This window comes from Tachysurus fulvidraco, chromosome 11 (assembly GCF_022655615.1).
Source record: "Tachysurus fulvidraco isolate hzauxx_2018 chromosome 11, HZAU_PFXX_2.0, whole genome shotgun sequence".
In the NCBI taxonomy this organism is placed as follows: domain Eukaryota; kingdom Metazoa; phylum Chordata; class Actinopteri; order Siluriformes; family Bagridae; genus Tachysurus; species Tachysurus fulvidraco.
This window is the reverse complement of record NC_062528.1, coordinates 16,320,639-16,342,748: the sequence shown is the minus strand read 5'-3', so window position 1 is coordinate 16,342,748 and position 22,110 is coordinate 16,320,639. Positions and strand designations below refer to the sequence as shown.

Below are 22,110 nucleotides of genomic sequence, written 5' to 3'. Positions count from 1 at the left end.
GTGTGTGTGGAGTTTGCATGTTCTCCCCTTGCCTCGGGGGTTTCCTCTGGGTACTCCAGTTTCCTCCCCCGGTCCAAAGACATGCATGGTAGGTTGATTGGCATCTCTGGAAAATTGTCCGTAGTGTGTGTGTGAATGAGAGAGTGTGTGTGCCCTGCGATTAGTTGGCGCTCTGTCCAGGGTGTATCCTGCCTTGATGCCCGATGACGGCTGAGATAGGCACAGGATTCCCGTGACCCGAAAAGTTTGGATAAAGCGGTAGAAAATGAATGAATGAATAAATACAAGTCGAATGGTTAAACGGTTGAGGTCGAATTAGATGAATATATACATGAAGCTCCACCCCCAAAACATTATGCTGGTTCAACTAGAGTTAGCATTAGCAAGGCATCCGTCATGACATCACTTCCTAGAACACTCAGACACTCAGCTGCTTGAAAGCCAACTTACAACTCTATAGACATGCAACTTATCTTCATGATGATTAATGAGAACATGAAGGTGGAATCTCCGGGATCTCACAATCCCCTATGTGAAGAGATCGTGGTTTTTCATTATTATCTCAGATCTTTAGCAGGTCTGGACCAAAAAACATCACGTGACATCATCACATTCAGCTGAAGCCCTCTTCTCTGCATGTGCTTCAAACATGAGTATAATTCACACAAAACAACATTAAATGCTGAAAGGCATCACAAATAAAAAAAAAATGTAAAAAAAAGCCAAATACAACTAAAAATCTTAACCAGAAAAGAATTGAAAAAACAGAAAAGAAGCATCATATGTTAAGGAATCATATACTGTATATAACTTAAGGCATAGCTTTTTATTTTGGGTGCAGTGAAATACAGTTTGCTTCATGATGTCACTTCCTGTGCCGCAATATGTATATTTCAGGTCTTAGGATAAACACAGCAGCCTGAGTGGAGTTAAATAAAAATTTAAAAAAAAGGAGAGGTGTCTTTCACGCTGTCACACTAATACAGCTAACAGCAAACGAATGCCATTTGAGAATCTTTAGCATGATGTGGGTTGTTTGGTTGTTTTTTATATAACTGTAATTAGCTTGCTTCTTTAGTGTTCCTTTAACAAAGCATGTCGATACATGTTGTGCATTTGTGCTAGAAATGTTTCAAGAATGATGCTGAAGTCATTATTAAAGCCCTTATTTAGGTATAGTGTGTTCAAGCTTGTAGCACCTAGGGCAAGATGTTGTGATTAATTTAATACATCATCCAAAAAACTCCAGGATATTTATTCAGTTTATTTTGCAGGATATATTTTTATACTAGCCTGTATAATGACCTCTGTATGACCTCTATAGTGGAAGAATTGTTTATATACTCTGTGTGTGTGTGTGTGTGTGTGTGTGTGTGTGTGTGTGTGTGTGTGTGTGTGTGTGTGTGTGTGTGTGACAGAGGCGATGAGTGCTGGAGACAGTCATGAGGAGGGTAGATTGGTGTACCGTTACGGTGGAGAGCCTGTAGGAGCCTTCATGCAGCCACGCCTCCGTCCTCTGGTGCCCAGCATCGCCCACGCCATGTTCCTGGACATCACACATGACAACGAATGTCCCATCCAGGTCACACTGTGGTTTATCACTGTAACCTTCAAATGACCAGAATAGATTTTAAGATTGATTCAAACAGGGTCAAGGGCACAGCTAGGTTCAGTTTCTGCAATAGATTTCCTACAGGTTATTCATTTTTTTTCTGCTTGTGTGTCTTTTTGTGTCTGTGTGTGTCTGTGTCTGTGTCTCTGTGTGTGTGTCTCTCTCTGTGTGTGTCTCTCTGTGTGTGTGTGTGTGTGTGTGTGTGTGTGTGTGTGTGTGTGTGTGTGTGTGTGTGTGTGTGTGTGTGTGTGTGTGTGTGTTACAGATCCGTTCTGCATTCGACTCGTTGTCTAGCTCTGCTATCGTCTCTATGGCCTGCTGTGCCACAGGTAGCACTCGAGGCTATGACGAGCTCGTACCTCATCAGGTAAGCTCTCACTCCTCACTTGAGACTCCTTTCACTTTTCACACATTTAGACTAACTTTTAAAAACTTTAGTAATTCTATAATCTAATCAGCTTCTGAAAAAAGAAACCCGAACACAAACAGAAGTGGAATATAGCGTTTACCACACAGACTGGGACGTGTAACACAGTGTGTACATGTTGTTGTGTAACAGATCTCTGTGGTAACTGAGGAGCGTTTTTATCAGAAGTGGAACCCTAAGGCCAAGCAGCCCAGCCCCGGGCATGTCAGTCTACAGACGGGCATCACAGCCGGCAAACTAGCTGTGAACCGCCTGCACCAGGAGCTCGCAGCTAACGGCTTCAACCAGGTGAGCAGACACACAGGTGTGTACTGTATCTGTGTGTGTTTACATGGGAGTGTGTGTGTGTGTGTGTGTGTGTGTGTGTGTGTGTGTGTGTGTGTGTGTGTGTGTGTGTGTGTGTGTGTGTGTGTGTGTGTGTGTAAGATTCTTCCCTCTCATGTGTGTATGGGTGTGTTCATGCTTTCAAGATTTCCTGAGCTGTTTATGAACTAGTTTTAAACAGTGTGTGTGTGATGTCCCACAGGCAAGGGAATAAGTGTGTGTGTGTGTGACATATGTGTTTATGTGAGACATGTTCGTGTGTGTGTGTGTGACGTGTGTATGCGTGACATGTTTTTGTGTGTGACATGTGCGTGTGTGTGTGACATGTGCGTGCGTGTGTGTGACATGTGCGTGTGTGTGACATGTGCGTGTGTGTGTGTGACATGTGCGTGTGTGTGTGTGACATGTGCGTGTGTGTGTGACGTGCATTTGTGTGTGCTCTCTCTCCAGGTGTTTGTGGATCAGGTGGATGAAGACATTGTTGCCGTGACTCGTCACTCTCCGAGTTCACACCAGTCTGTCGTGGCTGTGTGTCGCACTGCCTTCCGCAACCCCAAACATCACCAGTACGCTCTCGAGGTTCCACCCATGTTCATCCCAGGTGAGTCTGACATGAGTCTGACATGGGGAACTCTTCAAACCCTAAAAACAGAATCTCACAGAACAGTTTGCTGTAAACAGCAGCAGTGACGCTAGCCTCAAGTAAGCTGTTAGGGGCATGCTGTTGTAGGAAAATAATCAACAACATGGGGACACTGGAGTTACACGGTGGAGTTACAGCCCCAATGTCCAATATTTTACAATGACAACATTTGTACTCTTCTTACATAGTAATCTGCCTACAATTGGACATTTTCGTTTATTTTGAAAAAAAAATATATATATATATATATAGTCCAGTGAAATGTCCACAAAGCAAGTTGGTTCTCGTTCACTTATGTTAAAACTTTTACATAATAAAAATAATTGGTTTCTTCACCATCCTGTGCTGCTCTCTGTCCTGAAAAAAAACTTAACCTCTGACAAACCACTGACACTGAGGATGGAATCCAGAATTCAACAGCGTTGTGCTATAAATAAATAGCAAATAATTATTTTTTTTTATTATTTGATTACAAAACTTTCCTCTTGAACTCCTCTTCTCTTCTCTTCTCTTCTCTTCTTTTTTCCAATTATATTTTCATCTTCTCCGTTCTCTTCTCCTCTTCTTTTTTCTCTTCTCTTTTCCTCCCTTCTCCTTCTCTCCTCTGTCAGGTAAGATAGAGGAGGTGGTGTTAGAGGCCCGTACAGTAGAGACTCAGGCCGGTTCCTACAAAAAAGATGAGAGGAGCATTAACGGCCTGCCCGAGTTTACAGTGGAGATTAAAGAGCACATCCAGGTTAGTGTCTAATGATGAAGAACTTCATCACAGTCCCATACACTTTCTCCTCTTCACCAAGTCTCAAGCACAGCAGTCTGCTTTTTCAATATACTTTAATGGACTGCGTTTATCTTTAAATGTCTAAGTTGTTTCTAGACAATCATTTTAAAGATTCCTTATTTACCATGAAATGGATTTGTTTTCTCTTTTTTTTCCTCACTTGTAAGATTAAGTGGTCCCATGTGGGGCTGTTACCTGTAGTTTGGGTTGCCTGAATTAGACAATTTTACCTTCTTAACCTAAAATCAGGCCACTCTTCTGAGACCAGCTAAGGTATGGTTGAAGGCTTGTGGGGGTTTTTTCTTCTTTTTTTTTGCCATAAAATCACTAGAAGGCCCATAATAGGTACTTCCTGCTCTTTTAAACGACTTTGACATGCTGGTTGATATTCTTCATTCTTACTCATGAGTAGTTGCATATTAGTGTGTGTATGTGTATGTGTGTATGTGTATGTGTGTATGTGTATGTGTGTATGTGTGTATGTGTGTATGTGTGTGTGTGTGTGTGTGTGTGTGTCTCTCTCTCAGCTGAAGGACAGTGGTGTGGTGAAGCAGGCTGGAGTGACGTCACGAGGCCGCAGCGAGTTTGTGCAGGAGATTGTGTTTGAGCGTCTCACACCCGGCAGCGTCATCGCTTTCAGGTTCTGAAAATAATACAGATTATATTTGCAATCTGTCTTATATACCTGTTTTATTCAGTGGCTGATTTTCTGCAACTCATAGTATCAGGTTGTATAAAAGATATGATGATCAGCCATAACATTACAACCACTGAACGGTGAAGGGATTAACATTGATTATCTCATTACGGTGGTATATATTAGGCACATTTATTAAGAGAACAGTCGGTCCTTAAAGTTAACGTGTTGGTAGCAGGAAAAATGGGCAAGCGTCAGGATCTGAGTGATTGTGACAAGAGACAGTCTGTGATGACTGGGCAGTTGGGTTTTATATTGAATGTATACTGAATATATTATTTAACGAACAGTATTTTACTGTGCTACACATTTTATACCACTTACAGGTGCATATGTTAATTATTACAATGAAAATTAATATTCTTCTTCCTTTTTATTATTAATATTGATTATCTCCTGCAGAGTGAGTTTGGATCCGAAGGCACAGGAGCTTGTGGGGTTTTTGAGGGGTCACCTTGTTCAGTTTAACCCTGAGTACAAGGCAGGAAGTGTGATGGACCAGAACGCTCCAGTCATACTGAAGACCCCACTGTGCCAGTAAGTGAGACCCACACACACACACACACACACACACACACACACACACACACACACACACACACACACACAGTGCTATGTCTTTGTGATACCCTGTGATTCAGCTTCACTTATTAAGACACAATAAATGAACCTCATACTTATTGTCTATATTCTCTTATGTATTTAAATAACATCAGGGATGAAAGAGAGCTTTTTATTATTTAATTATTTTTTTATTTTTTTATATATAAGTATGATAATGAAAGGGATATAGACTTATGTAGGTTTGACTGATATGCAGGATCATGGAGAAGTTGACTCTGGCTGAACTGAACGTCCTGCTGTTCCGCTGTGATGAAGAGGAGAAGGAGGACGGAGGAGGCTGTTATAATATCCCCGGATGGACAAGCCTCAAGTACGCTGGCCTGCAAGGTACAGCCCAGACCTAGCCAAAATATACCCTGCGTCTTAAAATGTGCAGGAGAAATTTTGTCTGTTGTTGCTTTAACTCATAAAGGCCACAGGTTTGCTCATGTTAGAACAAAAAAGGATGTAAGATGCTGTCTATGAGCAATGTGTATGTCTCACACAGGCCTGATTTCGGTGATGGCTGACATCCGACCTAAGAACGACCTGGGCCACCCGTTCTGTGATAACCTGAGGCAGGGAGACTGGATGATCGACTATGTCAGTAACCGACTGGTGGCTCGCAAAGGAACGCTTGGAGAGGTGAGCACTCGGAGACCCAAAACACAAAGAGCGCTAGATTTATAAAAACCCAAAGTGTGTCAAAACAGTGTGATGTTACAATGATGTGTAAAAGTCTTCGTGAATAGAAGTTGGTTACTGCAATATTAATGCAACAAATTATCAGAAAGTAAGGAAAACAAGAAAATAATTGGATAAAAAACGGGACAAAATGTCTTTTCTTGGCAAAGCAAATCTCATTCCAAGAGCAAATTTATCTTCCAGTGAACTGCAGAAGAAAAAGACAACAAAAAATAACTGTGAAAGCACAAAGCTTGTAATCTCGATTTAAAAAAAAAAAAAAAAAGAAAACAGACAAATGATTTTTTTAGGTAAATTCTCTCCGAGGTTAATTTATCCTAATGGAAATGACATCGATGCTACTTTACTGCATCTGCAACACTTAACCAAGTTCAAGAAAGTATTTAAGGGACATTTTATACATAATCTTGTATGAATCATTTCAAGGCAAATTTAATGTAATAAAGGGGAACAAATTCTTTGCCCTTTGCAGGTGGGTCAGTGGTTCACCGCCATGTTTGGCTACCTGAAACACATCCCTCGCTACCTCATCCCCTGCTACTTCGATGCCATCCTGGTCGGAGCGTACACCAATGCCCTAGACTCTACCTTCAGACAGATGTCACCGTCAGTCTCTTGTGTTGATTAAACTAGCTTTACATTAACAGCAATGCATTTCAGTATGATAAAACTTTACATTATTTTATAACCATCAGAATACATATATACCACATACAGACTTTGGCAGTAATGCATCAGGTGCATAGAAAATACTGCAGCAGGGGTCAGGAGAGATTGTGGACATTTTTAGCGAGCTGGCTAACACTCATTTTCTGAGTTTTTCTGAATGAAAATGAGCTCCTGTATATATTTATTTAATAGTGTGTGTGTGTGTGTGTGTGTGCATGTTAGTTTTGTTCAGGATGGTTCGTCCTTTGTACGTTTGCTGGCCCTGGGTTCACTGCAGATGTGTGGTGTGGGTCGTGTTCCTGCACTTCCAGCACTCTCGCCAGCGCTGCATGACGTCCCAAGACGCACAAATGAGATCACCGGGCAGGACGAACAGTACTGCGTCTCCATGGCAGCAGGTTACTCAGCAACATGCTTTCCTTTTGCATTACATATATTATGCATGTATGATTTTCAGTGATACCTCAATTCTGGACAGATTAAAGTACTGAAGATGAAGGCGTTTCAGGAATTAGATAAAGGTTCTATCTATCAGCGCACATTAGCTGATGGAGATCTATATTTCTGGCTCATTCACATTTTGACAGGCTTGCCTCATTTCTCTGCTGGAATTTTCCGCTGCTGGGGCAGAGACACGTTCATTGCCCTGCGGGGTCTCATGCTGCTCACTGGTCGTCACCTGGAGGCCAGGTAATCTATAACATGCTTAATGAATCCATTCCAAAGTACAGCTAGAAGCCATTGATAATTTCTCTGATCTGGGGATCTGTAGACAAACGTTCAGGTTGCAAATTTTTTGGTCTATCTCAGGAACATTATCCTGTCCTTCGCTGGCACTCTGAGGCACGGTCTGATCCCCAACCTACTCGGTGAGGGCATAGCTGCACGATATAACTGCCGTGATGCCGTGTGGTGGTGGCTGCAGTGTATTCAGGATTACTGCACTATCGTGCCTGATGGAGTGGCTATCCTCCAATGCCCTGTCTCTAGGATGTACCCTACAGACGACACATTACCTCAGGCACCAGGCACTGTGGTGAGATACACACACACACACACACAGATGTAGTAGGTGTACAGGGTATGGCATGGGTGTAGTATGTATAATGGAGTTGTAGTATGGGGTAGTGTATAGGAAATAAATGATGTAGTAGTATGTATGATGTGGGTATTGTATGGCTGCTGGTATAGTTTGGGTGGAGTATATATGATAGGTGTGTAGTACAGGAGATGTGGGTATAGTATTTATAGTGTGAATTTAGTATGTGTATAGTATGCATGATGTGGGTCCAGTATGTACTGTAAGATGGTCTAGTATGCAAGATGTGAGTGTAATATGCAGGATGCAGGTCTATCATGCATGATGCGGGTCGAGTATGCCTGAATTGGGTCGAGTATGCCTGAATTGGGTCGAGTATGCACGATGCGGGTCGAGTATGCCTGAATTGGGTCGAGTATGCACGATGCAGGTCGAGTATGCCTGAATTGGGTCGAGTATGCCTGAATTGGGTCGAGTATGCACGATGCAGGTCGAGTATGCCTGAATTGGGTCGAGTATGCACGATGCAGGTCGAGTATGCCTGAATTGGGTCGAGTATGCACGATGCAGGTCGAGTATGCCTGAATTGGGTCGAGTATGCACGATGCAGGTCGAGTATGCCTGAATTGGGTCGAGTATGCACGATGCAGGTCGAGTATGCCTGAATTGGGTCGAGTATGCCTGAATTGGGTCGAGTATGCACGATGCAGGTCGAGTATGCCTGAATTGGGTCGAGTATGCACGATGCAGGTCGAGTATGCCTGAATTGGGTCGAGTATGCACGATGCAGGTCGAGTATGCCTGAATTGGGTCGAGTATGCACGATGCAGGTCGAGTATGCCTGAATTGGGTCGAGTATGCCTGAATTGGGTCGAGTATGCACGATGCAGGTCGAGTATGCCTGAATTGGGTCGAGTATGCCTGAATTGGGTCGAGTATGCACGATGCAGGTCGAGTATGCCTGAATTGGGTCGAGTATGCCTGAATTGGGTCGAGTATGCACGATGCAGGTCGAGTATGCCTGAATTGGGTCGAGTATGCCTGAATTGGGTCGAGTATGCCTGAATTGGGTCGAGTATGCCTGAATTGGGTCGAGTATGCACGATGTGGGTTGAGTATGCCTGAATTGGGTCGAGTATGCACGATGCAGGTCGAGTATGCCTGAATTGGGTCGAGTATGCCTGAATTGGGTCGAGTATGCACAATGCAGGTCGAGTATGCCTGAATTGGGTCGAGTATGCACGATGCAGGTCGAGTATGCCTGAATTGGGTCGAGTATGCCTGAATTGGGTCGAGTATGCACAATGCAGGTCGAGTATGCACGATGCAGGTCGAGTATGCCTGAATTGGGTCGAGTATGCACGATGCAGGTCGAGTATGCCTGAATTGGGTCGAGTATGCCTGAATTGGGTCGAGTATGCACGATGCAGGTCGAGTATGCCTGAATTGGGTCGAGTATGCCTGAATTGGCTCGAGTATGCCTGAATTGGGTCGAGTATGCACGATGCAGGTCGAGTATGCCTGAATTGGGTCGAGTATGCACAATGCAGGTCGAGTATGCCTGAATTGGGTCGAGTATGCCTGAATTGGGTCGAGTATGCCTGAATTGGGTCGAGTATGCCTGAATTGGGTCGAGTATGCCTGAATTGGCTCGGGTATGCCTGAATTGGGTCGAGTATGCACGATGCAGGTCGAGTATGCACGATGCAGGTCGAGTATGCCTGAATTGGGTCGAGTATGCCTGAATTGGGTCGAGTATGCACAATGCAGGTCGAGTATGCCTGAATTGGGTCGAGTATGCACGATGCAGGTTGAGTATGCCTGAATTGGCTCGAGTATGCCTGAATTGGGTCGAGTATGCCTGAATTGGGTCGAGTATGCCTGAATTGGGTCGAGTATGCACGATGCAGGTCGAGTATGCCTGAATTGGCTCGAGTATGCCTGAATTGGCTCGAGTATGCCTGAATTGGCTCGAGTATGCCTGAATTGGGTCGTGTATGCACGATGCGGGTCGAGTATGCCTGAATTGGGTCGAGTATGCACGATGTGGGTTGAGTATGCCTGAATTGGGTCGAGTATGCACGATGCAGGTCGAGTATGCCTGAATTGGGTCGAGTATGCCTGAATTGGGTCGAGTATGCACAATGCAGGTCGAGTATGCCTGAATTGGGTCGAGTATGCACGATGCAGGTCGAGTATGCCTGAATTGGGTCGAGTATGCCTGAATTGGGTCGAGTATGCACGATGCAGGTCGAGTATGCACGATGCAGGTCGAGTATGCCTGAATTGGGTCGAGTATGCACGATGCAGGTCGAGTATGCCTGAATTGGGTCGAGTATGCCTGAATTGGGTCGAGTATGCACGATGCAGGTCGAGTATGCCTGAATTGGGTCGAGTATGCCTGAATTGGCTCGAGTATGCCTGAATTGGGTCGAGTATGCACGATGCAGGTCGAGTATGCCTGAATTGGGTCGAGTATGCACAATGCAGGTCGAGTATGCCTGAATTGGGTCGAGTATGCCTGAATTGGGTCGAGTATGCCTGAATTGGGTCGAGTATGCCTGAATTGGGTCGAGTATGCACGATGCAGGTCGAGTATGCCTGAATTGGGTCGAGTATGCCTGAATTGGGTCGAGTATGCCTGAATTGGCTCGGGTATGCCTGAATTGGGTCGAGTATGCACGATGCAGGTCGAGTATGCACGATGCAGGTCGAGTATGCCTGAATTGGGTCGAGTATGCCTGAATTGGGTCGAGTATGCACAATGCAGGTCGAGTATGCCTGAATTGGGTCGAGTATGCACGATGCAGGTTGAGTATGCCTGAATTGGGTCGAGTATGCCTGAATTGGGTCGAGTATGCACGATGCAGGTCGAGTATGCCTGAATTGGCTCGAGTATGCCTGAATTGGCTCGAGTATGCCTGAATTGGGTCGTGTATGCCTGAATTGGGTCGTGTATGCACGATGCGGGTCGACTATGCCTGAATTGGGTCGAGTATGCACGATGTGGGTTGAGTATGCCTGAATTGGGTCGAGTATGCACGATGCGGGTCGAGTATGCCTGAATTGGGTCGAGTATGCCTGAATTGGGTCGAGTATGCACGATGCGGGTTGAGTATGCCTGAATTGGGTCGAGTATGCACGATGCGGGTTGAGTATGCCTGAATTGGGTCGAGTATGCCTGAATTGGGTCGAGTATGCACAATGTGGGTCGAGTATGCCTGAATTGGGTCGAGTATGCCTGAATTGGGTCGAGTATGCACGATGCGGGTCGAGTATGCCTGAATTGGGTCGAGTATGCACGATGCGGGTCGAGTATGCCTGAATTGGGTCGAGTATGCACGATGCGGGTTGAGTATGCCTGAATTGGGTCGAGTATGCCTGAATTGGGTCGAGTATGCACGATGCGGGTTGAGTATGCCTGAATTGGGTCGAGTATGCACGATGCGGGTTGAGTATGCCTGAATTGGGTCGAGTATGCACGATGCGGGTTGAGTATGCCTGAATTGGGTCGAGTATGCACGATGCGGGTTGAGTATGCCTGAATTGGGTCGAGTATGCACGATGCGGGTTGAGTATGCACGATGCAGTCCTAATATGTACGATTTGCCTTGTGTTGTATGTGTACAGGATCAGCCTCTGTGTGATGTGATTCATGAAGCTCTCCAGCGCCACATGCAGGGCATTGAGTTTAGAGAAAGGAACGCCGGCCCACAAATCGATCGCAACATGAGAGATGAAGGTAAACTATTTAACACTGTACCAAAACATGAACAATTCACACATCTGAAAGGAATTTACTGTGAATTTTTCAGCTATTTCTGTATTATATTATCGGAGGCATTTCAATATAAAACGTTTCTGCTACATTTTTATGTCAGGATTCAACATTGTGGCCAAGGTAAATCCAGACACAGGCTTCGTTTACGGAGGAAATCGCTTCAACTGTGGCACATGGATGGATAAAATGGGCGAAAGTGACCGAGCTCGCAATAAAGGGATTCCTGCTACGCCCAGGTAGATCATGTAACTCACAAAGACTTAGCTACCAAAAAAGCTGAATGAATTTTTTCCCTCTCTGTTTCTGTAGTCTGCTTGATTTGTCTGCTCTTCACTATAGCTTCATATGTGAGAGATCCTGCTTTCTGTCTATTAGGCTGATCGGAAGTGGCATTTACTTCTGACCAGCATTTTACTCTAAAAACACAAACACGGGCTGACTGACTTTTACTAAGATCAAATTTAATAAGATTTAAGATGATTTTTTTGGTTGATTTATTTGTGTTTTTTTCCCCTGAAGATATAGAATGACAAGATAACGATAGAGTGAAGGTGTTGCTTTTCTCTGTGGGTCATTGTCTATTGTGTTACCAATTAAAAATCAAGGTGTAGTGTTGTGTATTGTATAATACCTGTGTATTCCATTTCACAATACCTGCCTTACTTAGTGGTACTAACACTCCAGGGTCGGGGTTCGATTACCGCCTCCACCTTGTGTGTGTGGAGTTTGCATGTTCTCCCCGTGCCTCGGGGGTTTCCTCCAGGTACTTCGGTTTCCTCCACCGGTCCAAAGACATGCATGGTAGGTTGATTGGCATCTCTGGAAAATTGTCCGTAGGGTGTGAGTGAATGAGAGTGTGTGCCCTGTGATGGGTTGGCACTCCGTCCAGGGTGTATCCTGCCTTGATGCCCGATGACGCCTGAGATAGGCACAGGCTCCCTGTGACCCGAGAAGTTTGGATAAGCGGTAGAAAAATCTATTATTTTTGTTCGTAGGGAAATCAGAAAGATCCAGATACATCGCAAAGGTTTTTTTAAACCGTGTACATATACGAATGGTGGAGTGGGTGTGGTTTAAAGCCATATATAGAAGTCTTCAAGCAATAAATAGGTCTTTCTAGCTTATGTGGACAGGTGCTGACTGGGTAAAACAGACAGCCGTGTGTCCCACTCTAAATGCGGTCACTTTTGAGTGCCTGATGCTGATGGGTGCATGATTGTGTTACTGTGACAGGGATGGCTCGGCTGTGGAGATCGTGGGTTTGTGTAAGTCGGCCGTGCGCTGGCTAGTGGAGCTCCATAAATGGGGTCTGTTTCCTCACAGCACCATGACCATCCATAGAGACGGTGAGAACCTGACACACTAGAACATACCACTGTTTAGTGCAAAGTGTGGCATCAGTTTAAAATGTGCACTTCATTCACTCCTCCAGGTAAAAAACTCACAGTGTCATACGAAGAGTGGAACAGAAAGATCCAGGACAGCTTTGAGAAAATGTTCTACGTCTCTCACGATCCAGACGACCCCAATGAGAAACATCCTGAGCTCGTCCATAAGAGGGGGATTTATAAGGACAGCTATGGAGCCTCGAGTCCATGGTGCGATTACCAGCTCAGACCCAACTTCACCATTGCCATGGTGGTGGTAAGAAATCTAGACTGAGCCTTTGATTTTTTTTTTATTGATTTGTGTTTTCTGTGCTTTGATATGTTGTTCGATTTAGTTATACATTTGTGGGCACGGTGGCTTAGTGGTTAGCACGTTTGCCTCAGACACCCAGGGTTGGGGGTTTGAATCCCGCCTCCGCCTTGTGTGTGGAGTTTTCATGTTCTCCCAGTGCCTCGGGGGTTTCCTCCAGGTACTCCAGTTTCCTCCCCCGGTCCAAAGACATGCATGCTAGGTTGATTGGCATCTCTGGAAAATTGTCCGTAGTGTGTGTGTGTGTGTGTGTGTGTGAATGAGAGAGTGTGTGTGCCCTTCGATGGGTTGGCACTCTGTCCAGGGTGTATCCTGCCTTGATGCCCGATGACAACTGAGATAGGCACAGGCTCCCCGTGACCCACGAGGTTCGGATAAGCGGTAGAAAATGAATGAATGAATGTTACATTTGTCAACACTGAATTATTCTCAACAGGCGCCCGAGTTGTTCACAGTGGAAAGGGCCTGGGAAGCTCTGAGTATCACTGAAGATAAGCTGCTTGGGCCACTGGGAATGAAGACACTAGATCCAGAGTAAGTTTTACTTCTTGTCACAGATTAGTAAAGATTCAATATGACCTTAACCTTTTAACAGTCTCCTCTTCTGGTTCATTATTTGTCTTAAACAGTGACATGGTTTACTGTGGTGTTTATGACAACTCGCTCGACAACACTAACTACAACGTAGCCAAAGGCTTCAACTACCACCAAGGCCCTGTAAGACAATCACTGCTGCTTCCTGATAGCTGATATTGATATAGCTGCTATGGGGTAACTTTATTTCATGGATTTTGTTTTCTATACTCAGGAATGGCTTTGGCCAGTTGGATATTTCCTACGTGCCAAGTTATATTTTGCTAAGAAGCTTGGAAAGGAAACCTACGAAAAGACGGTGTATCTTGTGAAGAATGTTCTCTCTCGCCATTACGTTCATTTGGAAAGGTAACTTTAGTGATACTAGAACTTTTTTCCTCTTTAGAAAAAGCAGTCTAAAGGACGGGAGGAGCATATTTAATTGTTTCCTATTCCCTGCATATTAATTTCTGATCCACTTTATATTAATTCATATGTATTAATAGAACAACCAGTACACACATATCTAAGCTAATTTTCTTCAATATTCTGAGAAAAAAGATTCCTAGATTAATTCTATCTTCCAGAACTGGTTCTTCATCTTGTTCCACTGGCAAACTCTTCAAATGTATTTATACACCTGTAAAACCCAGAGTTTTCTTTTCACAAACAGTTTTAAGTACAGTACATCCCCTTGAGACAGCTAGAAGTTAACCAGTCAAAGGATCTCTGTTTAAGAGTGTATCGTGTAGACTTAGCCCTATAAAGCCTGATATAATCGACAGAAAATTCTATATTTTCTTTTAATTGGGCCTTTAAACAAAAAACAATTTTATATCCAATTACACATGATTTTGTATCAGGCATTAATGCCAATTAACTGACCACAACATTTTATTATTTTCGAACAAAAGCAAAGACTGTTTATTGTATTTGGAAGATTTCAAGCATTTATTTTGTAGTTTTTTCCTTTCATAAATGTCATATAAAGATGTCAGGTAATGCAACAGACCAACAATTCCTCTAGCTAGCACATAGACGTTACGTATCTTATTTGAGCAATTTAATTTGTGACAGAACTGTTAACTGTTAATCAACATTTTACTCACTCGTGTTTATAAATTCTTAAGAGACCAGTTTGTATATCTAGAAATTGGTTGCAGTTATACTTAGCATTGGATGTACATACTGACAAAGTACTTGTTGGGGAAGTCGTGGCCTAATGGTTAGAGAGTCTGACCCCTAACCCTAAGGTTGTGGGTTCGAGTCTTGGGCCGGCCACGACTTGAGCAAGGCACCGAACCCCCCAACTGCTCCCCGGGCGCCGCAGCATAAATGGCTGCCCACTGCTCCGGGTGTGTGTTCACAGTGTGTGTGTGTTCACTGCTGTGTGTGTGTTTGTGCACTTTGGATGGGTTAAATGCAGAGAACTAATTCTGAGTATGGGTCACCATACTTAGCCTTATGTCACGTCACTCCCTCACTCATTAGCTCTTGGCAGACAGAGTGAGCAAACTGTCTTGTAAATGCAGTAAAATCAAGCTTGTGGTAATGCAGCATTGATTAGTTTCTCTCGTTCTCAGCCTTGTGTTAATATGTCTGCAGACCTTTAACAGCTAAACACTTGTGTTGTGTTTTCAGGTCCCCATGGAGGGGATTGCCAGAGCTGACGAATGAAAACGGTCAGTACTGTGCCTTCAGCTGCGAGACTCAGGCCTGGTCCATCGCCACTGTTCTGGAGGTCCTTCATGACCTTTAACCTTTCAGATGCTTCCAGAATATTTTCCTAGCATCTTAGAGCCAGCAGAAATGTTACATGGCTGTGAATGTTCACTGTGCGGTACGAAAATGAGCCACGCTGAGCTCTGTCAGTATTTTTAACAACGTCTGATCCTCATTTTAACCTCCATCACATTTCCTGAATAATGTAAAATCCCTCGACAACTAGAGCCGAATTAACACTGAATTAAAGTAAAGCTCTGTCTCATGGGATTGAATTCATACCTGACTGTCCTGTAGCTGTGTCTGTAGCTATGTTAATGTGCTAGCATGCCAGGCTCTGATATGTGTTTACATAGTTTGTGAACTGCTGTTGTATGTTTTTGTCTCACACGTTAAAAGAAATATGAGCATTGAGAAGATTTTCATGTTGTAGATTCATGTCCAGATTTTCAGCATTGTGATAAACGGATCAGAAGAACTAGTAAAAGAAATAAATCCCTGTCTAAGAGGTGCAGAGCGTGTGATTGCATTTTATTCAACAAACACTACACAAATTGCTTTTATTAGTTAGGCCAACAATTAACACACAACTATGTAAAATGTGATGACAACTGAGATGACATGATGGTTTATTAATAGTGGTTAAGTAGATTTTCCAGACTCCTCCTTCATATTAAGCAAATTAAATACATCCTAATAATATTTAGGTTGTTATATGAAACGATCAGCCACAGACCTGGACTTAATTCTGCTTCTTACTCGAGTCAAATATCAAGCAAGACAAATGTACTGAATTACATCCACTTAAATGTGACACTCCTTCTGCTTTGTACAAAGTCCAACACATGTACATAACACATCACTCACTTCATTGTGTAGTTACATATGAGGTCTGAATACCAGGTTCAGTATTACTTCCTGACTCTATAGAGCCCCTGAATTCACTGGAAAAAAAACCAGCTGATCGATTCAGCCAGTTCTATTCTGTTGGGTTTTATTAATTATTATTTTTTATTACTACATTTGATTTCATCAGCTCTCATCTAATGATGATGTGTTCTGCTGCAGGACCATCACAGACACTGCGGTATCTTCTTACCAAGCTGAATGTAATATTTTGCAGTAGCATTAAATTATTACATTTACTATGTGTAAAAAAATCTCAATAAGCTAACAACTGTTTTTACCATTGAGTCCACTAGACCGGTTCCTTACCCAACAACAAAGCAGGAACCGAGGTAAAGTAGTCTAAATAAAAAGTTTTTTTCACAACAGGTTTTCTTAGTTTCTAAGAAGAGATGTCAAAGGTAATATTTTGGTTGGTAAACGTAGCCTGTATCACTATGAAGATCTGAGATTCCTTTATATAGTCTGGTCATTTTTTTAATCACAATTTTTACCAGTGCCACTCAAGTTTATTAACATTTATTTGAAAATAACCAGGGGGGCATGGTGGCTTAGTGGTTAGTATGTTTGCCTCACACCTCTAGGGTCGGGGTTCGATTCCCACCTCAGCCTTGTGTGTGCGATGGGTTGGCACTCCATCCAGGGTGTATCCTGCCTTGATGCCAAATGACGCCTGAGGCTCCCCGTGACCCGAGGTAGTTCAGATAAGCGATAGAAATGAGTGAGTGAAAATAACCAACATGTCATTTTCTATGTGAGTTTATAACAAAAACTATATTGCTCAAAAAAAAAATCCTTTCAGAAAATAAGAGCTAGGGTGGACAAGGGGGATGTGGTACCTCATCTGTACCTCATCTGTGTAATATACACGATTCTCACGAGGGTCAAGCACTACAAAAATCACTTACATTTTCTAATCTCCATCCACATTGAAATATTTACTTTTCCATCATTTTGATTGAGCAGATTTACATAAGAAGTATTCAGGATATTTGCCATTGCATCCATTACCGGAGATCAGAGTAGAGTTATGATGAAGATGAAGATCTGAAGAGTCCAATCACTGGGATCAGGTTGCAGAAAGCCAGCATCTGGTTTATAAGAATGAAATAGTGTTTTAGGAATGAAAACAGAGATTGTAGTGAAGAGGTGATCAGTTACACTGTAGATATTTACATTACTGTATTTACCAGAAGGTTCACAGCTGGAGCAGGACTGCTGGACAGCAGGATAGTGTTGCTGCTCACCATGGTCCAGAACTCAGCATAGTTCTTCACAAATGTTGCACTAAAAAAAAAAATCCTTCAGTGTTGTAAGAGTGCCGGTCTGATCAGATCAGTTAGAAACATACGACTTGGCAGTGCAGGCAGAAGGCAGTAGTACCAGAACATAATATTGTCCTGAGCAGATGTAAGAGGGGCGACCCACATGACCTCGATCTTTGTCATTTCATTTGCTGCAGAGTGGCTGATGGTGGAACTCTGAAAGATAAAAAGGACACAGACATTTGTTTTATCCTTAAACAAATACTGTTAGATTGAATTAGGTTAGTTTTTAAATAGCTTTGCTTAAAAAATAATTCATTTAGGAGATATTGCACTTGATAGATCAGATTTGGATATAGAGAGATTCAAATTAGGTTTGATAAAAATGGGATAGATCATTTAGGGCAGATTAAATTAATCTGCCCTAAATGGGGGCACGGTGGCTTAGTGGTTAGCACGTTCCCCTCACACCTCCAGGGTCAGGGTTCAATTCCTGCCTCCGCCTTGTGTGTGGAGTTTCTTCGTGCCTCAGCAGCTCTTTAGCGAGTACTCCGGTTTCCTTCCCCCTGGTCCAAAGACATGCATGGAAGGTTGATTGGCATCTCTGGAAAAATTGCCCGTAGTATGTGAGTGAAAGAGAGTGTGTGTGTGCCCTGCGATGGGTTGGCACTCCGTCCAGGGTGTATCCTGCCTTGATGCCCGAAGACGCCTGAGATAGGCACAGGCTCCCCGTGACCCGAGCAGTTCGGATAAGCGGTAATGAGTGAGTGAGATCAGATTGGGAGAGATTATCTTTATAGATTGGATTGGGATAAACAGATAAGGTCAGATATATTAGATTTGGTTAGGTAGATTATTAGACTCAAATACAGGAATAGATTAGAGGAGATTAGATTAAGATTTGAGGTTAGATTAAGATGGATCAGACAGATTAAAGTAGGATACCTAGATTAAAGTTTAAAAATCTAGGATTAATAGATTAGATTAGGTTATGTAGATTACATAGGAATACATTAAAATAGGACAGATTAGGATAATGAGATTAGATAAATGTAGCTAGATCTGTTTAGGAGAGATAGATTAAATGATGGTAGATTGAGTGTATTAGGTTATATCAGAGATTTGATTGGGTAGATAGATTACATTATGGCTATATAACAGATTTGATAAAGGTAAATGTATATACATTAGATCAGAATAGACAGAACTGATGGGGAGAGAGAGATTAAATGACGGTAGATAGAGTGTAGGGTAGGCAGAAGGGTAGGCAGACTATATTAGGGTAGATAGATTAGATAATGGTAGAGAGCATGTATTGGGTTATATCAGAGATTAGATTGGCATAGATTAGATAGTAGATAGAGTGTGTTTCTGTAGGTTATATCAGAGATTAGTTTGGGGTAATCAGATTAGATAAAGGTTGGTAGAGTGTATTACATTATATCAGATAGATTTGAGAAATGTAGGCACATTAGATTAGGGTAGTCAGATTACATAATGGTAGATAGAGTGAATTAGGTTATGTCAGAGATTAGATTAGGGTAGTCAGATTACATAATGGTAGATAGAGTGTATTAGGTTATATAAGATATTCGATAAGGGTAGTCAGATTATATAATGGTAGATAGAATGTATTGGGTATATAATATTAATATCAAACCTATACACTACCTCAGTGTTGAAACAGTTGTGCAGTCGGGCCAGACTGGTGTTTCCTGGCATGAAATAGCCCACGGCGCTGTGGCTCGATGTTGTCCGAGCTTGCAGCATGAAGCCCTCGAAATCTGTGTTGTTCACTGACTCCAGAGTCACTGTTGAGTTAAAATACATTCACCCATTCAGCTCTGTAGTCCATTTAGTCCATCATGACAGCATGACTGAAATTCTCAATATTTGATTCATCAGACAGTGTTTATTAAGGTTCAGTAGCTCTGACCATCATTTCATCGTATGTTGTTTCAATAGTAACAGCTCATTCGTAAGATAGTTATTTAACAAAAAAAAAGCATCATTAAAAGGGTGAAGTTTTTTGGAGAGAGATGTTTAGATAACATTTGGAGAAGGAGTCTCCAGTTTCAAAACTTTGTTACTGTCAGGAAGTTTAAGAGCGAGGAAAGAGTGAAGGAACTGCTTATAGCTGCTGTAATGTACGTGATAACAGGAACTGACTTAGTTTGTGGACATTGTTCAGTATTATATGTTACTAAATATAGTTAAAACACATGTAATTTATTAATAAATATAAAAATTCTAACTGCTGTTAGAATGGCATGGGCATGGGCTGGGCATGGGCTGGTAAAGGAAAATAATCCACTTCACACCAGGCTGCACCCCATCACCCCATTGTAGATTCTTTTCCGTCATGTTTTTCGCATATTCATACTCTCCGGACTTTAATCAAGATTTTTAACATGACCCCTGTTTTATAAGATGTGAAACATCTGGCTCAAATAGAAATGTATAATACATGTCATTTCTGATCTCATCTCACAATTGTCTCTCTTTAAAAAAAATTGATCTGATTTAAAAATTTCCTAATAATGCGACCTCTGATCATGTCTCCAGGTCTGTACGTCCTGCGGTCCGCTCTGACTCTGTACGGTGCTATGGTGCTCTGAGGCACGTTGGATGGGTGAGTCGGTATCATACTGTCACACGCTGGTGCTATAGCTCCATCACGGAAGGCATGCACATGGCTCAGTGTGTACAGCTCTAACAGCACAAAGAACAAGAGATGCATCTGAGGAAAAAAATAGGGGGGAAAAAAGGGCATGTCTCAAACATGTTCTCATAACACATTCTAAATCAAACCATGTGTTATTTAGGAGTGTGACCTATAGTGATGATATATTTTTAGATTTTTGTTAATACATATCTATAGTGTGTAATTGTCTGATACAGGAAAGTCTTGTTAAGAAAATATAGAGACTCTTGACATTACTATTACTGCTTATTACTCTTGCATCTTATATTTACAAAAAGAACAAAGCACAAATTAAGAAATACTACTAATTTTATTAAGGGAATACAATTGTTTTTGCCAATGTACATCCAATAAAACACAGGTTAATCTTTAAAATCTTACCTTCAGTAGCTGTTGATTCTCAGAGTGAAGTTTTCATCCTGTGATGATGGTAGACCAGAAAATATCTGACCCTACTGTAGGGGGTGGGAATTTACCCCATTCAGAGGGGTTCAGTTTCATGTGGGTGGTTCTTCTGATTTTATTCATGTTCTATGCTGTTTTTGTCATTTCAACTAGTACATATAATGTGAAATGGATATTTGATACCCAGGTAGCATTTGAAAAGTTTTTAGAAGGTGAAATGCATCTTATATTTACGCCCTTATCCAGAACGACGTACAACAGTGCTTTCAAGTCTCTATTGATGAATAAATTAACACTGGTTCACTAAATTACAGACTTAGGATACCATCCAACCCTGTTTAGGGTTTTTTTTTGTTGTTGTTGTTTTTTTATATACACAGATACACATAATATACACAACTAACAGAGCAAAGTCTAGGGGAAGTTCAATCCTCCACCTCGATGCCAGAAAACCTTCCTCTTACCCTGTGATATGGTGGGACCAGGTACTGGTAGGTCTGAGGCAGTGCGGTACAGTGTGAGGAGTGAGGATAGCTTTGCGGTAAAAGGGACCCGGTAAATTTTTGTCTTTGTAGGCAAGCATCAGTGTTTTGAACCTGATGCACGCAGCTACTGGAAGCCAGTGGAGGGAGATAAGCAATCGGGAGTATGAGAGAACTTAGGCAGGTGTAAAAAAATATTTTGGATCATTTGCAGAGGCAGTGAGTTGCATTAGTTCAGTCTTAAAATGACAAGAGACTGAACAAGTCCGTGGGAAACCTGTGTGGACAAAAATGGCCGAATCCTTCTGGTGTTGTAGAAAGGAAAACGATATCATGATGTTACACGTCGAGAAGGATGCGGACAGATGACATCTTGACTGATCTAGCAGCATGTAGTTTCTCAGAGACAGCCAAAAGGGAAGTCTCTGTGGAATGTACTCTGGATTTAAAGCCAGACTGGTTGGGATCTTGAAGGTTGTTTGATGTCTTCAGCCTTGTGACCTTGATTCTGCCTGTGTTTGACCAATAGGCATGGATAAACCTAGTAACTACCTCATCAGTTTGTTGTGTAGATTCAGGTACAAAGACATAGCCAAATGTTAAATAATACTAACTTATTAACCTAATAATCATTTTATCCCACCTATTTATTTATTATATTCAAGATCAAACTCATAATTATTATATTTACTCAAGTTCCTCTGTTCCATCTAGAACACTATAACAGCGACAACAGATCAGTTTCCAGACTTTCATGTGGATTTATAGGTAAAGTAGCATATGCATAAAATATTATACTAATTAGTACTGAATAGTAGTGCAAGGGTCTTCTGCTACTTTTTAAATAAACAAATTTGTTATCAGTTCACTCGCACTACCTACAGTTAGCATATAACGAGTAGATCAATAATGTCAAATCTACCAAACTGGAGTAAACTGGCTTGCAACTTATTGATGCTTTTAACTTCAGATTGCTCAATTTCTAATGCAGAAGTCTTATTAGAGCAGAGTATTACAGCACATTTCCTGCATTTGTAGAGAACTTGTGAAATGTAGAATGAAACCTACCATTTACAT

General features: G+C 42.2%; 2 protein-coding genes across 3 annotated transcripts in view; one reads left to right on the top strand and one right to left on the bottom strand.

Moving 5' to 3' along the window:
* The window catches only part of agla (amylo-alpha-1, 6-glucosidase, 4-alpha-glucanotransferase a), a 32,322-nt gene extending 16,537 nt beyond the window's left edge, over positions 1 to 15,785 (top strand). For both annotated transcript variants that reach the window (XM_027147734.2, XM_047820615.1), the window contains exons 14-34: positions 1,419 to 1,582; positions 1,878 to 1,979; positions 2,172 to 2,327; positions 2,814 to 2,964; positions 3,618 to 3,742; positions 4,312 to 4,424; positions 4,884 to 5,018; positions 5,302 to 5,432; positions 5,593 to 5,729; positions 6,262 to 6,395; positions 6,681 to 6,856; positions 7,046 to 7,148; positions 7,269 to 7,494; positions 11,128 to 11,239; positions 11,379 to 11,514; positions 12,512 to 12,624; positions 12,711 to 12,922; positions 13,413 to 13,510; positions 13,606 to 13,693; positions 13,785 to 13,918; positions 15,191 to 15,785. In XM_027147734.2, coding sequence (XP_027003535.2) covers positions 1,419 to 1,582; positions 1,878 to 1,979; positions 2,172 to 2,327; positions 2,814 to 2,964; positions 3,618 to 3,742; positions 4,312 to 4,424; positions 4,884 to 5,018; positions 5,302 to 5,432; positions 5,593 to 5,729; positions 6,262 to 6,395; positions 6,681 to 6,856; positions 7,046 to 7,148; positions 7,269 to 7,494; positions 11,128 to 11,239; positions 11,379 to 11,514; positions 12,512 to 12,624; positions 12,711 to 12,922; positions 13,413 to 13,510; positions 13,606 to 13,693; positions 13,785 to 13,918; positions 15,191 to 15,308 — 2,864 coding nt within the window. In that variant the 3' untranslated portion in view covers positions 15,309 to 15,785. The remainder of the gene's footprint in view (positions 1 to 1,418; positions 1,583 to 1,877; positions 1,980 to 2,171; positions 2,328 to 2,813; positions 2,965 to 3,617; positions 3,743 to 4,311; positions 4,425 to 4,883; positions 5,019 to 5,301; positions 5,433 to 5,592; positions 5,730 to 6,261; positions 6,396 to 6,680; positions 6,857 to 7,045; positions 7,149 to 7,268; positions 7,495 to 11,127; positions 11,240 to 11,378; positions 11,515 to 12,511; positions 12,625 to 12,710; positions 12,923 to 13,412; positions 13,511 to 13,605; positions 13,694 to 13,784; positions 13,919 to 15,190) is intronic.
* Positions 15,786 to 17,205: 1,420 nt separating this feature from the next.
* si:ch73-14h1.2 (putative ferric-chelate reductase 1) lies at positions 17,206 to 20,724 on the bottom strand. The gene is made up of 6 exons (XM_047820926.1): positions 20,528 to 20,724; positions 19,990 to 20,182; positions 19,114 to 19,253; positions 17,561 to 17,658; positions 17,368 to 17,464; positions 17,206 to 17,268 (listed from the first exon to the last, which is right to left on the bottom strand). Exons 2-6 carry the CDS (start codon positions 20,180 to 20,182, stop codon positions 17,206 to 17,208), a joined length of 591 nt encoding a protein of 196 aa, XP_047676882.1. The 5' UTR covers positions 20,528 to 20,724.
* Positions 20,725 to 22,110: the final 1,386 nt, after the last annotated feature.

Coding starts and splice junctions, on each gene's coding strand:
- si:ch73-14h1.2 (XM_047820926.1), bottom strand. CDS start 20,182: ATGCATCTCTTGTTCTTTGTGCTGTTAGAGCTGTACACACTGAGCCAT. Junction 17,659..19,113: donor ACAACTGTTTCAACACTGAG/GTAGTGTATAGG, acceptor TTTATCTTTCAG/AGTTCCACCATCAGCCACTC. Junction 17,465..17,560: donor CAGGACAATATTATGTTCTG/GTACTACTGCCT, acceptor TTTTTTTTTTAG/TGCAACATTTGTGAAGAACT.